This window comes from Lipomyces doorenjongii (genome assembly GCF_038497915.1).
Source record: "Lipomyces doorenjongii strain NRRL Y-27504 unplaced genomic scaffold V1508scaffold_16, whole genome shotgun sequence".
Taxonomy (NCBI): domain Eukaryota; kingdom Fungi; phylum Ascomycota; class Lipomycetes; order Lipomycetales; family Lipomycetaceae; genus Lipomyces; species Lipomyces doorenjongii.
The window spans coordinates 126512-143558 of NW_027118083.1; the positions used below are offsets into that span (position 1 = coordinate 126512).

The 17047-nt window shown below is 46.7% G+C and overlaps 7 protein-coding genes across 7 annotated transcripts; 4 read left to right on the plus strand and 3 right to left on the minus strand.

Annotated features, from left to right (window-relative positions):
- The first annotated feature begins 8 nt into the window (after positions 1-8).
- On the plus strand, positions 9-1020 carry V1508DRAFT_384408 (ribosomal protein L24e-domain-containing protein). The gene is made up of 3 exons (XM_066937769.1): positions 9-162; positions 217-269; positions 323-1020. The coding sequence occupies exons 1-3, from the start codon at positions 121-123 to the stop codon at positions 780-782; spliced, it is 555 nt and encodes a 184-aa protein (XP_066796659.1). The 5' UTR covers positions 9-120; the 3' UTR covers positions 783-1020.
- On the minus strand, positions 889-5925 carry V1508DRAFT_384412 (CPSF A subunit region-domain-containing protein). The gene is made up of 5 exons (XM_066937770.1): positions 5800-5925; positions 3427-5641; positions 3200-3379; positions 2476-3153; positions 889-2424 (listed from the first exon to the last, which is right to left on the minus strand). Exons 2-5 carry the CDS (start codon positions 5554-5556, stop codon positions 1051-1053), a joined length of 4362 nt encoding a protein of 1453 aa, XP_066796660.1. The 5' UTR covers positions 5557-5641; positions 5800-5925; the 3' UTR covers positions 889-1050.
- Positions 5926-6180: 255 nt separating this feature from the next.
- Positions 6181-7714, minus strand: V1508DRAFT_384414 (uncharacterized protein). The gene is made up of 3 exons (XM_066937771.1): positions 7253-7714; positions 6948-7199; positions 6181-6897 (listed from the first exon to the last, which is right to left on the minus strand). The coding sequence occupies exons 1-3, from the start codon at positions 7581-7583 to the stop codon at positions 6413-6415; spliced, it is 1068 nt and encodes a 355-aa protein (XP_066796661.1). The 5' UTR covers positions 7584-7714; the 3' UTR covers positions 6181-6412.
- A 1314-nt stretch (positions 7715-9028) lies between these two features.
- Positions 9029-9910, plus strand: V1508DRAFT_368638 (uncharacterized protein). Its single transcript, XM_066937414.1, has 2 exons — positions 9029-9230; positions 9279-9910. The coding sequence occupies exons 1-2, from the start codon at positions 9123-9125 to the stop codon at positions 9699-9701; spliced, it is 531 nt and encodes a 176-aa protein (XP_066796662.1). The 5' UTR covers positions 9029-9122; the 3' UTR covers positions 9702-9910.
- V1508DRAFT_414888 (calponin homology domain-containing protein) lies at positions 9652-10771 on the minus strand. The gene is made up of 3 exons (XM_066939994.1): positions 10411-10771; positions 10261-10349; positions 9652-10180 (listed from the first exon to the last, which is right to left on the minus strand). Exons 1-3 carry the CDS (start codon positions 10486-10488, stop codon positions 9778-9780), a joined length of 570 nt encoding a protein of 189 aa, XP_066796663.1. The 5' UTR covers positions 10489-10771; the 3' UTR covers positions 9652-9777.
- On the plus strand, positions 10527-11768 carry V1508DRAFT_70535 (transcription factor TFIID complex subunit 8 C-term-domain-containing protein). Its single transcript, XM_066943023.1, has 2 exons — positions 10527-10961; positions 11027-11768. The coding sequence occupies exons 1-2, from the start codon at positions 10787-10789 to the stop codon at positions 11659-11661; spliced, it is 810 nt and encodes a 269-aa protein (XP_066796664.1). The 5' UTR covers positions 10527-10786; the 3' UTR covers positions 11662-11768.
- A 1916-nt stretch (positions 11769-13684) lies between these two features.
- Positions 13685-16926, plus strand: V1508DRAFT_414899 (uncharacterized protein). Its single transcript, XM_066939995.1, has 4 exons — positions 13685-14148; positions 14553-14844; positions 14891-15036; positions 15096-16926. The coding sequence occupies exons 1-4, from the start codon at positions 14119-14121 to the stop codon at positions 16695-16697; spliced, it is 2070 nt and encodes a 689-aa protein (XP_066796665.1). The 5' UTR covers positions 13685-14118; the 3' UTR covers positions 16698-16926.
- Positions 16927-17047: the final 121 nt, after the last annotated feature.

Consider the following 17047-nt stretch of genomic DNA (forward strand, 5'->3'; position numbering starts at 1 on the left):
CCCACCACGTGAAACAACTGAAATTTTCTCTGGTTTGGAATTCTCTTAGCCAAGAAAAGTTAGACGCTCTGGAGATATTTTTAATTCATCTCTTTACCTACAATATAGTGGACGTCCATAATGAGAATTCACAGTTGTCATTTCTGCTCGTCACCGGTTTATGTAAGTGCTCGCATAATATTTATCATTAATAGGCCCTAATCAACAAATATATAGCCGGGTCACGGTATTGTGTTTGTTCGCAACGATGCCAAAGAATTTAGATTCTGGTAAGCCATACTCACTACTTCTGTGAGTATCCAACATTAACGATTCCATACAGCCGATCAAAATGCCACAAAAATTTCAAGATGAAGCGTAACCCCAGAAAAGTTCGTTGGACGAAAGCCTTCCGTAAGGCCGCGGGCAAAGAGATGGTCGTCGATTCTACTCTTACTTTTGCCGCCCGCCGTAATGTTCCTGTCAGATACAATCGCGAACTAGTTGCCGTGACGCTTAAGGCCATGGAACGAGTGGCAGAAATCCGTGCTAAACGCGAGCGCGCGTTTTACAAGAACAGAATGCGCGGAAACAGAGCGAAGCAACGCGAGGAAGACAGAAAATTAGTTGCAGAAAACGAAGAGCTTCTCAAACAGGGTGGTCTCGTTTCGAGAGAACGGATTGTGGCAAAGGCTGTTGAGGAAGATATCGAGGAGGATTCTATGGATATTGTGGAGTCAGCTGAACAGAGGGAAGAAGTGCTAGTCAAGGTGCCCGTCAGGAGAAGGAAGCAGAAGAATTAGGGTGGTATCTTTGTATATTACTATTTACTTGGGTCAGTGATTTGGTTTACATAATATGTACGTGTGTGCGGTTCTTCTCGGCAGCTGGTAGTGGGTACTTCTATGCATTCGGCGTTCTCTCATTTTTACGGATAAAAGTTATAATGAATGCTAGATAGATCAAACATTGCTTACGCAACTCACATTGTGCATTCTCTTATTACGCAAATTCTGCAGCACCTTTTATACATAATCATACATGTTTTGAGATGACCCCAATATATGTCATCTACATATAACTCAATGCCTTATCTAGCTCTATCAAGTGCTGTCGAATCTCTGACTCTGAGCCTTTTCCTGCCCTTTCAAATACCTCCATCTGGCGCTCAAGTGAGAGTGATTCTAGTTTCAATATCAGATTCCCATCTAGCACAGCCCGTGTAGCTGCACCATTGAGGTCTGCAGTTGCTGATAACGTTCGATACATTCTTGGATTCAAGCCCGCAACATGGTCTATTTTGTCTGCAAGCTGTTGCTGAACTGAAACGAGACGTCTATACTTCGATTCGGACACTGGGAGGACAGCAGCAATGCTTCCAGAGCGTGTACAACCGATCGCCAGATACTGATCCTTTCGAGCCATGGATGGAGCCGTTCCATTTGACTCCACGACTGGATGGGAGTTCGCCGTCAAACTGTTGGCAAGTTGCGACTTTGGGACCATGACAAATGACTCAATATGATGGCCAGTAAAGAACTCAGATTTTCGAATTAGGCGTTGTCCAGACAATGACCTGGGATCTTCCGGATCGTATTGTAATATATGGATTTTCCTCTTAGCATCTGCTACCACAAAATGCAGGACTGTACCATCGACAACAAACTCTGCCGCAACAATCTCTATTCTCTGCAAATCCTTCCCAAAGAGCTGCATCTTATATGGCTCCTCTGAGAAGCCTACGAACCAGACGCTCTTCATGACATCTCCCATCAGAATCATATTCTTAATGGATTTGGCTTCCGATACGTATAAGTTCATATCCATAAACGCAACAGGAAGGAACGAGTTGTCTTCTCGAAGAGCACGAACCATTACCTTCTGACCCTGTGCCGCTAAGAGATAGCCATTCACGTCGCAGAGTGTGCTCACGACACCACGGGCATCCTCCTTCACGATCAATTTGAGCTTATGATTATTCTCCGGCTTGCCAGGTTCGGGAACGACCTCGATAATCTCAAAAATATAGACATAACCTTTCGCAGGTAAATCCTCGCCGAAAAATACGCCAGTACCAACCGCTACGTATTGGCGGCGCACATTAGAATTCTCTGATACCTGGAGACGTACAGCCTTGACGACCAGTGCAACTTCGGCAGCCTCAAACTCATACGTGTCAACTGGTATCCACGATTTTGGAGATACAAGTATTAAGGAACCTTGATCTACCATGGCTGGAAATTCTGGTTCGCGAGCTTCGCTGTCTCGCTCTTCGGAATCTTCCTTGAAACTGAATGGAACTTGCTTCGACGCAGAGACAATATACATCGATCGCGCCTGGTGGTATGTTATAGCATGCACGTCATCCTCTATGGAAACCTTCTTCGCTGGCCACGTTCCGTCGTAGGCGAAATCCGTTGGAAGTGTGCAAATTCGCACAGTACCCTATAGAGTGAGTTATTATCTCATCTGTTCAAATTGACATTACCCACTCACTTTCGCTGAAACGGAAATAAATCCACGATCAACTGTCAATGAATTAAACGGACTAAGAAACCAGGTTTCCCGACTAGCAGACGGGATCATTTTTGGTACTGACTTAGCTGTTTTTAATATCCAATATGACTCTTGCTGTGGGATTCCGACCTGTGTTTCAGTATCGTGGGATCCTCTGATAGAAATGAATACTGCCGCAAACCCATTGACATCAGGTAGTGCTATCATGCGTTGCAGTTTCACATTATCTTTGCCATCCTCAGTATCAGAAGGTTTTTGGTTCTCCTTTGGTGAATCTGACAGAGCGTCATGGTTCCCAACCTCACCATGAAATCGCGTAATAGTCATCTTCGGCACCTTACGCAACTTAAAGGCAGAAGTTCCATCCTTTTCAACTGCGACAAAGGGTTCGTACACTGCAACATCATTATTTTCAGTGCGGAGAAGCAGATAGTTACGCTTGTCGACGGCATCACCCAGCGGAGTATACAGAACTTCGACAATTCGGTTTTCCTTCTCAGAAAGATGGGCGTGAGGTACGATTCCTGCACTGGACTTCCGCCGACTTGGTCCCGGTCGTTGTAATGGCTTGGGAAGGCGAGGCGACTCAATGAAAGGCGGAAGCCCATCCATATGAGACACCGAATAAATTAATTTATTGTCCGTAAGACGGTATATCTGTGGATTTGTTAGACGATGTCCACTCGACCGATTTGCTACAGACCTGCAGATCTCCATGACTAGTCACCATAAGTGCAACAACATCCGCTTCTGTGGATACGCCACTACTGTGAGATATAGATTGATCATAGTTGCGCTTCCTTTTTCTAGTTTTCGTGCCGTTTGGTTCTCGAGTTGAGAAATATGTCTTCGGCATCGTGGCAATGCATCCGGCAGCAAATTTCTGTTTTCGTTAATATCTTATTTATCATAATTATAAGTCGAGCTCACCGTGATTGCATCAAATATTTCTACTTCAACTAACTCCAAAGTCTCCTCATCTCCGATGTAGGTCAATCCTCTGCCATTGTGTAATAACACTAGTAGCTCCCGTTCGCCAAAAGAAGCCGAGACAATCTGAAGTTCGCTGTCATCATCATCCTCTGGGATAGGGAGCATCTGCGCAATTTGCATATCTGAATCATAGACTCGAATTTCTGTCTGGCATATCTGAACTACCCGCGTTCCATCTAATATAGATCCGACAGCTACAGTCGGCGCCTTTGGATCAAACTCGGAATTCTTGACTTCATCAAATTGCTCACTAATATCAAACAAAAGACTCTCATCCGTTTTTGAAATTATTAGATATTTGTCGACCTGTTCGGTGTCAATTGATTTCGTATTCCTGTTCTTAGCTTTAACAGTCCAGAGAGCTTGGCAATCAGGAAAATTGAAGCTGGCAACAACAGATGCGGATATTGACCTTCGAAAAATGCTGAGACCACCTGAGTGGGATGAACTTCCTCGAGCGGCAACTACTTCTAGTTTGGAAGATGCGCCGGTTTGTGCGCGGTAGTCATTGCCGCTGTGTTCGACGGAACCGACGGCAAGGTCGACTAATGGACCGTAATTTGTTATTGTATCATGCACTGAGAAGACGAATTGCTTATATGCATCTTCGGATAGTGTCTCATCACCATATAAGCCAGATCCTTGAATTCCGTTTTCAGCATTGCCACTCTCAGATACACCATATAAGTCTTCATCTTCATCTTCGTATTCCTTCGACTTTACCACAGTGGCAGAAACGTTGGAGTCAGTCTTATCGGCAATGATATGGTCCCCAGACTTACGCCATGATATAAGGACACTGTCGCCGTTCTCACTTCCCACGAAAATCTTCTTGCGTCCTGGAACAACTCTCACAGTTGATGCGGCGGTATCCAAAATTTTATCGCTCATCTCAACATGGTGCAGCTCAATCCCTTCAACGGCACGGCCCTCCATTGCAAATTCTGCCAAATACATTTCTCCTGTTCCGAGAAAAAGTAGCACGAAGTTGTCTTGTAGATGAGTTCCCTTCGTACCTTCTAGCCGTAACTCTAAAAAGGACCGATCCACAAAGTCGAAAGCGGATGCTTCAAATGCAGCAGAATTTACGGCAACACCAACGGTTCTACCGGAATTGTCGACATGTACAAGCTCATTAGCACCGAATAAGAGAGTGCCACCAATTGGTGGCGGAAGCGCAAGCGCGGAAACGATGTCATACGGAAGACTTCTGACGCTGAGAATCGACGTGGAGGCACGTTGGACAAGATCCAATGCGACAACAATAAATGATACCGTATCTCTCTGCTGCTCGATTAGGCCGGTCCACGTTCGTTTCGGCTGGTACAAAATTGCCAGTGTCGGCTCTCGATACTCGTATAGAAAGATTGCATCAATAACGTCAGATATATCTTCATCTAGTCGCGCTGCTCGAACCAAAAATGACGGATAAAATGTCTTCTTATGTTCGCTGAAGCCATTCGTAGTTGCCACACTGAATATATCTTCGTCATCATATGGTTTAAACGGTAAGAATGCAAAGAGATCTTTCCCAAATTTTAAGCATGCACAGCTTCCACTGACATCTGCCCTTAAGATTGTAGTATTCTCAGTGGTATCTGCATTAATCAGAGCAGTTACGCCGTGCTTTTCGTAGTAATGCAATGACACTGTATTCACCCCATTCAGTGCATCATCCCAGGCCAATAAAGAGACTTTGGCTGTCTCGAACGAAATGAGCAAAAAGTCTCTTGACAAATCTGACGTCGTTCGGACTTTTTCGAGACCGGTAGCAAAGCCATGCAGTTCGTATTCTGCTCGAAGGACAAGCTTGGTTTGGTGCCGGGTGACCGCGTGTTCGATGCCGATATCGCCTATGAAATTCTCGTCTGATTCAGTTACTCGTTCTTCTTGTTCTGCCGTTCCGAAGTTCTCGATAGCTTGTGATTCGTGCATTACAAAGTCGAAAATTTGTAGGACCTTTGAGGCGCGCAGGACTATGAGGTTTGGAGATGCCGCGGAGATAAATTGAGCAATGACAGAATACGTTACCGAGGTTGGTGGCGTTAAGTCCTGATACACTTGCATCTTTATATATGTGAACTTATTATACCGAGCGGATGTGCGGAGCGATTAAACGGCAGGGACGGCTATGTCTACTGATGTATTCGATCTATCCATACGAGAGATGTGAATTGCTTTACTCAGTGCCAAGACTTATAAGTACAATAAGGTAAAAACCCACATATACCAAGTGCATCGAATCCGTAATCCCCCAGACACAAACTCATGGTATAATGACGGGAATTGCACGCAAATAGACGAACTTACCAAGTATGATCCTTTGCGATTGCTCGAATTACCAGAACTGCATTGGCTTTCATCAGACAAGTTATTTTGAGATCATCCCACAATGCCCCATCACAAGTCTGCAGTCTCGGTAGGGCGATACTATCGAAGAAAAACGTGTGCTTGTACAATTTCACTTCGTTTGACACACTTCCTTTGACACAACTCTGCAAACTTATAATGGTTTATAATATACGGCTGCGGGTTAGGTGGCTAGGCCTTAACTCGCAGCGTAAGATCCTCCTTGAGAGACTTTGATACCCAACTTAATATGAATATTACCTAACCCTAGAAAGAGATTCGACTTCCCCTCAGCAATAATCAAAGTTTCGTAGGTAAATGCACGAAGTTACGAAAGTAATTGCATTAAATTTAATATTAATGATACATCCAAATATATCGTGACAATTTCAATGCAGACGGGCACCGAACCTTTGAAAATGCCAATAACTGAGGCAAAGCACTCCAGGACTTCTACACCTTTCGCAACATATCATTAGATACACGAGCTTTCTTGTAATCCACTAATGCTAATAGTCAGTTGCCGTGTCTAGTGATTTATTCTGGAGCACATTCTCCCGTCTTCGTCATTCGTTTACTCAAGTTTCTGCTGAGTCCCTTGGCTCTTAGCCAACTGGTTCTTTTCAAACTCCCGTTTCCTCATATCTGTACTGCTTAATTTACCGGCCCATTGATTATTAGCATCACCGTTAACGACGTCGATCTCCCAAATTTTCAGTGCATGGAACCCTCGCCGCCTCCGTTCGTCATTTACCATCTTGGCACCTTGTCTGGTTTCCCCGGAAATCACCAGTGCGTCGATAGCTTCAATCGTCTCAGTCCGTCCGTAAACATCCTTCATTTCATGTGTAGTTGCATGAAGTGTTGGATAGATGTACGCCAAGAAATCCAGAACGTCAGCACAACGCTGCGTCAGTGGTTCTAGATATTCCTTGTATTTCTTATTTTGCAGTAGAGCTTCGCCGGCGACGCCAATAATTAGAGACTCACGGGTTAGAAAGCCTCCCATGGTCAGTAGAATCTTGTGACCATCATGCAAATGGTCGAACGTGCCGCCAACTGCAATGAATTAGCATCAGAAAATTGACAATATGTCACCCATTACATACGCGCAACAACGGGATATTGACCTTCCTCGCCTTCATCCTCTACTTCACCATCGTCCTCGTCAGTAGAATCGACTACAAGTCCAGCCACCCCAAGATCAGGAGCATCTTCGTCGGCATAGTTGTCTTCATTGTCATCGCCCAAGCTAGACGGCGCCTCAATGCTGCCTACCATAGGCAGTATAATAATTTGTAACGCGGGTGAAAACCATGATGAATGCTGCTCAGCTATAAATATTGGGAGCAGCTTTGTATCTACTGATTCGTTAGCAGCAAGCACATCGATCCTGTAATAGTAGAATATGTACCATCCTTTGCAACAGCGACGACTTCCCAACTCCTGTTTCTGGCATCGGCAATGTTGAACCCGCCCACACCTTCAAGGAGTACTCGCACATTAATATCTTCCCTGTGCTCAATCTCTTTCAATTCAGCAGCGATCATGTATAACTGTGCGACGACATAGTGTGTCTCGCGGAACCGCGTCGGAGGGCGGACAACGAAGATGTCGAGATATCCGGTCGGTAATGTAACATGCAGTGCCTCCCGGATGACGCGCCTGTATAACCGATTAATGGAAATATATGGATCCGGATTAAGTAGTAGGAGAGTTGTTGTATAAAGGGACATTGTGCACATAGTGCACCCGCGAACTGAATGCAGATGTTATAAACGTAGCAAGTGATGCAATAGGCCGTCTGAAAGCTGTACGTCCAAATAACAGTGTTATGTCTAGATATACGTGGAAGCGGTATATATAGAGTATTCGGCGTTTACGTGACGTTGGTCATAGCTGCGGGGTGTACCGCAAAGCGTATGTGGTACAAGTCCCATTAGCCTCGTGTAATAAGTCTGTATAATAAGATATTGTCCGTAAGGTATCAAATGTAAAACATATATTAAAAGCAATGATAGTATACAATATAGCTTAAGAGCATACATTACTTATCTATCATCAATGCATTTAGTGATTAAAGCAATCTCAACACAGCAACTATTTCCCCATCGGCGTATGTTCAGTTCAGCAGCTAATCTCGGCTGAAGTGCATTCGATTATCAACGCAGGTTCATTACAGAGCAGTATCAGGTGTTCGATGTCATTATTTCGGTGGAATATGCTATCCAATTCCATCATTGGTACAGGCTGCACAGTGAGATCGGTATCAAATGACCAAAAACATGGAAAAGAGTGCTATTAGAGCCAGAACAGAATGATCAGGGCGTTACGCCAGAGACTCTATGGGCGCGATCATACCATTCCAAAATTGATACGTCACTCGTCAGTCTCTACCTTCGCTTCGCCGTTCATAACGGCACGTCCGAATGACATCATCCACGCCAGTTTTTCAATTCCTCAATATACTCTCCAATCTACCGTGAAATCGTAAACACGGTCATGTCAGTGTCCAACAATGCAAATCTAACATTATTATCCTCCTATTGAGATTGACACTCGTCAAAGCCTTCTGTCGGTTCCATATAGCCGGCCACACGCGAATAGTCAACAGAGTCGACCCATTCAGCGACCTGCAATCCTGTCCATAAACATTGGGTATTGATTTGTAGACCCAATACTACATGCCTTATCTGTCTTTCGATCTCTACTCCAATTCCGTTCTGTTCCAGTACCAGTTAGCATGTCCTGGGTGGGCCAACTAACGTTGATACTAATAGAACACTCTGTAGGTGTCAGCGAGGTTATATTGTCACTAATTATCGCGAGAGGGATCAAGTTGGTCCGAAGTCATAATGTGGCCATTCTTCTTTCTTCTCATTATTGCCTTCTGTCTGCTATCGTAAATTTGGGCAAGGTGGTGGGGCTCTCCTATTTCTCTAGTAGTTGTGACTTTGCATAAACATAAGCAGACGATTTACCGTAAGCCATTTGAAGCTCGTGAGGACCGATTCCGTAAAGATGCTTCCATTTAATTACCATGTTCGAAAGCGTTAAGCTTTGCGTAATATTGCACGTCTAGATTCTGTTGCTGACGGCTTGCACATAAACTGGACAGTGAAGGTCAGGTTTGGCATTCGAAGTTTATGGTGAGCAGGACATTCTCTCAGCCGCACTAGGTGAAATAAGTGCGGGAAATCTTCGAAATTTCATTGCAGTGCCAACTGACAATCTGGGGATATTGCCGATCGAATTCAGTAATATTAGCACTATTTGGATTTGGAATGGCGACAATTTTCTTCAGAATTCCGTTGCCAATATCGCGGGGGTGGGTGAACTTGCGGTACTGCCGTACACGAATGCTTTCTACTTTACCTATGAATGACCAGATTGTAAGCTGTATTACATTGTGGTCATAAAGGCAAAGCTAACAGAAACAGTATATTCATGAATCTAACCAGCTGTCTCTGTCTAAATTGCCATCTGCAGTGCACATAGGGACAGCAACCTCTTCACCGAGCATGCTGAACGATGCAACCTTCCGCCCAAACAAGGCTTTTCTCCCGATTATGCACACCGCCGTGGCAGAAAACATTATGAATGACCAGTTATTTATTTCTATTGCAGCTACTTATCCGGATAATTACATGGCGATCTACGATCTTCGCAATCCGCCAGTGTACGGCCGTATACCAGAAGTTCAGGATATTCTTGGCATGGTCCGCGTAGATTCTGAGGGCGCGATATTGCCGGGTACATATGAGAAGAATAATATGTATCGGCTGGTTACGAATGATGGGATTTGCCGGTTCAGTGGCTATCTTTTAGGTAAGATTCGACGTGCGTGTGAAGACGTGCGATGATGGGATCTTCTACCATTGTACACGTTATTGTATAAGTTATTTGTATATTACTCTTATTATTAATACTGTACATGCATCAAGGCTTATTGACGATATCCCTCCGTTTGGCAAACACGATTTTTTCTGAACCTTGGCTGGCACCTCCCATATAACCATATTGATGGGTATTCCACGCTGGTATATCCACGCCCTGCTTGGGAAACTTCACTGGTGAGTCCTGCTTCGTCGCTAACTTCGGACCCAGTAACGGCACGGTTGAATTCTGCTTATTCGCGTGCCGCGAGAACGAGTATAACGTCTGCAGGACTTGCGCGGGGTCTTTGGCTTCGTAGAGGTCGACGGTTTGGAAGAGATCGAACTGCGGGAGGCCGAGCGAGGCTGCGGCGCGGAGAAACATTGAGATGTTTTCCATTTGGACGAACGGCATGCGAGAAGTCTTGTATTTGAGGTTTGCTGAGGGTACGATGACGTTCACTAGTCTTTGAGTGCGTCCTTTAGCCTTTGCTGCGGCGAAATGTGTGGATATAAATTCGTATCGAAGCAGTCGGACGAGACTTACCGACATAGAATCACGCCATCTTTGAGGATGTCGACTAAATCTTCCGACCCGAGATCTTCTCGTAATATGCCCTCTATCCAAACCTTTGCCTGTAGAGGTGTAGTTAGTGTCGAGTAGATGTGTGTGGGAATATTATAAACAGCGACTTGCCTCTGCTGCTGACTTTGCGTCGTATTTCGACTTTCTCAATTCCGCCATATCCTGGTCCAAAGACGTCACGGATGCCATTTCGCTATTCGTAGTTCGTCTTGTCAGACTGTCGCTCGTGGATAATAAATCGGTGGGACTATATCGTCCCAGTGAGATGTCCTCAACTGTGGGCGCACGAGAGGGCCGCCGGTGTCACGCCCAATCCCGTAAAATAGAGCACTGCGCATATTCCATCACGACCAGTGTCGTCGAATGCATCATAATCGATCTATGCACACAGATGCCACAATCACGAAAGTTGCGCATCTTTTCCATATCAGACAGGTAAATCAGAAGAACGAGGAGGATTGCTTTGGACACGGTGGAATTGAGCGGCATGCGCGATCTACCGCCGTCGAGCGGCGGTCATGCGGGGCCGTCGGTGCTTGACAATGGAAGCTGCGAGCAAGCAGGCGAATTGTTGGTGCGGCCTGTTGCTGTGGATTTGCAGGCACTTGACATTCCCTGTTCGAGTGATGCATTACAGTATTTATCTGTGATTGCTGAGGAGTGTATGTCAAACGAGGTTTTTGAATTGTCTAGTGAGGTGGAATTTTGTTTGGCTGATCCTGAATAGATTTCCTGCGATTATTGACAAAATTGCATAAAATTACGTTGATACAGAGACGAAGTAAACCCGGTATTCGCGATCTTGCGTTGTTGTTTACGGAGGAAGGCATTTTTACGTCCGATCTTGAGGAGGAGTATTTCCGGACACAGTTCATATTCCAGGAGCCTCCATCTGCACCGGCCTTACAAGGAAACGGACGGGCAGCTGAAGATGGGATGCCGACTACGCAATGGATTGAACAGCAGAAAGAGCTCGCGGCTCTGGTGCCTTCGACGCGGACACAAGCGGAGACGGCGTATATACCGGGGTGGATGCCGCCGTTACCAGCAGATCATACGTATCGGTCGACTCCGATTTTTGCGAACCGGACGACGAGTCCGCGGGATGTACGGGAACGGATATTGGAGGAGGGCAGGGTTGTTGAGGAGGCGCTCAGAAAGTTGGGAGGTGGTAATACTGGTGAAGGTGGTGACGCGGAGGTTAGATTGCTTGAGGATAACGATGGGGATAATGGGATTGCAGGCGACCTGCATGGACGGGAAAACTTGAAGGGATTTGATATTGTTGCGTTCGCGACTGCGAGGAAGAAGAAATCGATTAACCCAATTATATTACATATTGGGAAGAAGGCAAGGGCATGAGACATGAGGTTCCGGGGCGGTAGGGATTGTACATATAGATTTTGTAAGATTTCGGTGATTGCTGATAGCTTTCTGTACGATTTTCTGTTATTGGCTGTATTTTATGAACTCATATTGAGCAGAACCCGTACTCGAATCCAAGCTTATAGACTTGTAAACGGCAGACCGGTTGACACAAAAGGTTAATAGCTGATATTTGCAGTCTCGGGGGATCATGGAATTGTCGTATCTTCGTCTTGTTGGGATATATGTTCAATGCGACGGGTTGACCACTGAACTCATTAACCATGCGTATCACACAATCATATTATGTCGGATAACCGTGGCTAGAGGCATATATGCACCACCGCTACCGAGAGCGGGCGTTTGTTATATGTTGCAGCTTAGATCGGACCGGGAGCATACCGAATGTGGATATCAATAGGTCTGTGCAAAGGAGAGAGCCCGAAGCGGAATCGGATTCTTATTGCGATCGATTCGGGAGAACTACGACATTCCATAACACAAAAATGCCTTCAATCTATCTATGATCCAGGGAGCGATTGTGCGAGATGAAGCCAGTACTTAGCCGATCTGCGCATGGACTTTCGGTACACAGAGAATAGAACAATTTACAAATTTACAGGACGAGATAACGTTTTCTATACGTACAGCACCGAATTCCGGGATCCGAGTCTAGCCCTAAGATGAATTGGAAACGATTAAAACCTTAAGTTGAGTAAATGAAACGTGTGCTTTTCGATGACATGAAGGCGAACGGTCCGCTTTCGGTATGTGGTTCCATGAAGGCGGAACGATTCCGTATAAACGGTATAAAATTAATGGCAGTACAGTAGCTCGGAGTCGGTCATATTAATTGTGAGACAATAGTCTCAGTGTGCAAGCTAAAGTGTGGTCGCATTGGTCGTATTTAGTCACAATAATAATAACGAGCAAGTTTTGCGAATGGCGCCCACGGCCGGACCGGACTCGAAACCGCGGACATTTGCAACTGCTCACGTCATATACACAATGACATGTTTTTGCTCGCATCTTGCGCAGACCTCACAAATTTACAATCAAATAGTACAGGCGAACAATAGAAAGCGTCGCATGTCATCGCATCGCAATCAAACGATGCACATTCGCTTGCTCCTGCCGATCGCACTTGATTAGCATCAGACATCAATAATCAATTGGCTGCGGCCTGTCAGCGCTGGCCACATCATTCAGACTGCGAGTCTATTATGCGAGCTGCGAGCTTATTTGGGGTATAAGGGCGGGTAAGATGACTTGGGAGATCGCGCAATGCCCATTTGTTCTCCCTCATTTATAGTAATCACATAATATCAAGCCAAGAGTTGCTTGCACACTGGACGGGTACATCCTTTGCCCTTCCGGAGAGAGCGGATACCGGAATCCGCTAGTCTACCGATTGAGCATTCAAAAATGAATTGCACGCAGCAGAACCCTCGGTACTGGTGGTACCTACGCCGAAACAAAAGGCCGAGGCTGCTAAATGGGCCACGAAACGCCGAGTCAGCCCCACGGGAACAAGAAGCAGTCCGGGTAAACTTCGGCAAGTTCGGTACCGGCTCTTCCGGCTGTCCCAGTACTGTGCTTGCCCTGTGAAGCTTACTTATATTTCACATATTCACAAAGTGGGACCGCAAACAATGCATATAATATTGTCAATTGTTGTCTGATACTCTGTTAGATCGCAAGACCCAGCGACGGGACTTGTATTGAACCGAGTTCGACTGAACTCAGGTGGGCGGAGGCGGACAAAGCGGATTATGTGCGTGGCGCAGGTAGAGTCATCGTACCCGCCCGCGTACCCTCGACAAAATAGTTGTTGTGGTGATCATCAGAGGAAAATGATGTCACGACTAGGCTTACTACCATTCGTAAAGTGACACCATAACACTGCCAGCCGGAGGTGCAAAGTCCGACAGTCCGATACTTTTGACTAAGTGTATGTCAGCTTAGTTATGCAAGAAAATTGCAGGACGGATAAAACGTCCCGGACTCGAGCCGGGTCTGACATAATCTCATTGTCCCGGATGGCTCGTATGGAGACGCCCTAAGCAAATCGATTGAAGGTAGACAACTGCTCTCCGTACGATTGTGTCGCTCTGCACGGTTTTGGCAGTCGTGTTGCGGGCGTAGCTACGTTATATTGTGACCTCTCCGCCACGCCCGCGTGCATTCCCCCACTCGCAATACAATATAACAACACACATATAGTAGTGTACGCACAAGGCTCGGACTGAGTGCTGACTGCTGATCCGCCGCGGCTCCCACTACCGACTGGATTCAGGTTCGTCCATCATTCGCCGCAGTATTATTGTTTCCACGCTTCCCGGATACTCCGGAATTGTTCCCTAATAGTTCGTTTTCCCTGTTTCAGTCTGCGTCTATAGATGCGTCTCTCCAACCGTCGGCGTTCTCCTTGACACGATCCTCGCTTCTTGAGCAATGACTGCGACCCAGTTTCGTCTGCCGTCGGTAAGTTGTTATAATCGGCCAGTCGTGGCCGTCGTTGCTGTTGCTATTGCTATTGCTGCTATTGCTGTTGCTGCTGCTTCCCGCGGCCGCCCGCCCTCCGCCACTAATTAACAAGTCACCTATCAATTTTCCGCTATAACACATATTGATCCTCTTTTTATGGTTCTCAGTAGTTCTTTGGTCACTCTCGTGGTCGCGAACAGGTGGCTTGAAAACTACAACTGATCAGACCGACCCTCGTGGCCTCTGTCCACCACCTCCCATCATGATTTCGCTTGCTGCTGCTTACATATACCGCTCTTTGCCTCATCACACCAGTAGCAATAGCAATAGCAGCTTCATCACTGCACCTGACGGGTTTCAATTGGGCAAGTCCAGTAGTCTGATCTCCTCATTTCATGCAGATGCAAGTCCTCGAGCCCACCCTTCATCGCAATGGCTCCTCTGATGACGACTCCCATCTGCCTCACTCCATGCAAGTCCTCACTAACGCCTTCAATCCGGTAATCTCCCAGGATTCGCCGCCAATGTCACATTCGATAATGCATCAAGGTAACCAGCACCCTCAGCAGGGTTACTACGCCGCCCTGCAAAACGGATATCAGCATACCCAGCAACCTGTACATCCGGCCCAACATGGCGTGCCTAACATCTGTCTTTGTCCTCAGGTTGCCAGGGTACCGAGGCCGCGAAATGGTATGCTTAGTCGTCACAAACGCGATTTGTGTGCTAATGAGTGCAGCATTTATATTATACCGACAACATCAGCACGCTTCAGTCGTTGCCGAACATCCTGGCAAGACGAATCCCGAGATTTCGAAAATCATTGGCGAGCAATGGCGGCAACTGTCACCGGACGAGAAAGCTGTCTGGCAGAAGCTGGGCGATGTATGAACGATTTCGCCACTTGAGGCATCGGTATGGCTGTCCTAACATTTGATTTACAGGAAGAAAAGAAATCTCATCTGGAGCGATTTCCGGACTACAGATACCAGCCGCGGCGCAATGCTAAACGGATCGGTAACGACTTCCACAACAATAGCCACAACAACAGTAACGGACCCCCAGGATCATCGACAATCTCGATTTGCTCGAAATGCCACGGCCAGACACCAAACTCGCGCGGCGTGCTGTTTCCAAAGCCTCAGGTGTCGGTCGAGAACAGCGGAATATATCCACAGCAATACCGACAGCCGCCATTGTCGCCGAGCGGTAATACTCTCGCGCCGTTGCTCACGTCGCCATCACAGTCGCAACAACGCGCGTCGTATGAACTTCAGAAGTCGTACCGGTCCGGAATCACGCTGCCGCCTGCTTCGACTGCCGTTGCTGCAGCGTCGCCCCCGTCGCGACATCATCTGCCGCCGATTCTCCCACTTCCACAGGATGATGTTCTCTCTACATCCGCGTCTTCCGCGACATCCTCAGTTGCGGGTGCGTCACCGCCCCGACCCTTTGCCGGTATCCGCACCCGAAGTCAAGACGATGCCCGACAAGGTGTTGAGGCACTACTTTCTCTCACTCATGCGTCAGGCGGAACGCCATCACCCGAACCAGCCGCGCCGAAATTGACCACTCTCCGGCCAAGCAGCTCGATCTCATCCATTATCAACTCGGAGTCGGTTGCTGACGGCGAGGCCCACCAGCACAAACGCCACTGCCGATCTGACTCATATGAGCGCGACTACTCGAGGCATTCACAAACTCCGCCGCATCACGACTCGGACTCTGAGTCGCAGGCGCGCTCGCAACTGGCGGGCTACTACATCCCGCCTGTTTCCGCCTCGGTCTCGAATATTTTACCAATTCAACAATCGACCTATCAGGATGACGACGATTCTCGACTGACTGCAACTCGGAATCGTTTTTATCTTGCCGTGCCTACGTCTGAGAAGCTTAGGGAGCTCGCAACTATCGGTGTGCACCTTCCGCGTGATAGACCTCGCGGAGCGGTCATTGCCATGGATGGCAACCCTGTGGCGATTAAACCGGTCGCGGCGGAGTTGGTCCGACGTATCGACCAACTTGCGGTATGCGAGGCCAATCGCGCGTTCGAGGAAGCTGGCGTGGAGGACGATGACATGCCTGCGGAGGCCAAGTTACTCACGAAAGCATTATCTGTGCACAAGGAGTTAAACGGCGTGTACACGTTTGTGAAAGCGCAGAAATCCGTACTTCTTGACCGCTATATTTCGTCGTTTGCGACAGACAGTTCTAATATGCTGAGCTGTGTAGAGAGTGCACACAGTTCTTCTTCCGCGGTAGAACGCACAGAAGATGCCATGGCCGTTTCATCAATTACAAACGGCTCCACGTCAACATTACCGAAACGCAATAAAGTCGCCGAGGATTGGTACTGGTGCGCGAACTTGTACCGTGGAACAGTCGTGCCCGATCTCATTATCTACGTATGTTTGGAGGCAAAGGAGACTCCTCAGTTGAGCTTTGCGGATGACAAGACGAAGGCGTTATTGGTTAGTGGGATTGAGCATATCGGAATTATGGAGCAGGAAGTTCGCGCTATTATGAGTGAAGTTGGAAAGTATTAAGTAAAAAAATTGTTCTCATTATTTTGTGCTAACGGGTACGGTTGGGTTTGGCCACATAGACACGGTATTTTTTTTGGTATTATAAGGTTACTCGGGGTAATAGAAATTTTGGAAATATAGGTTATGATTGTTATTTGTATATTGACATTTCAGGGTGTATATGATCATTTGCTTACATTTATAGAATTATTTGTCCCAGCTGTAATATAAAATATTTGAACGGTTTTGGTAGCTTTCACATACAAGGTTTCGGCGAAAAGACAGAGTGTCAGTCGAGAATTAGGCAGAAAAATGTCGGATGCAGAAATGCTGACATCGGTTTCGCTGTTCCGAAGTACAAAATTGAGTTT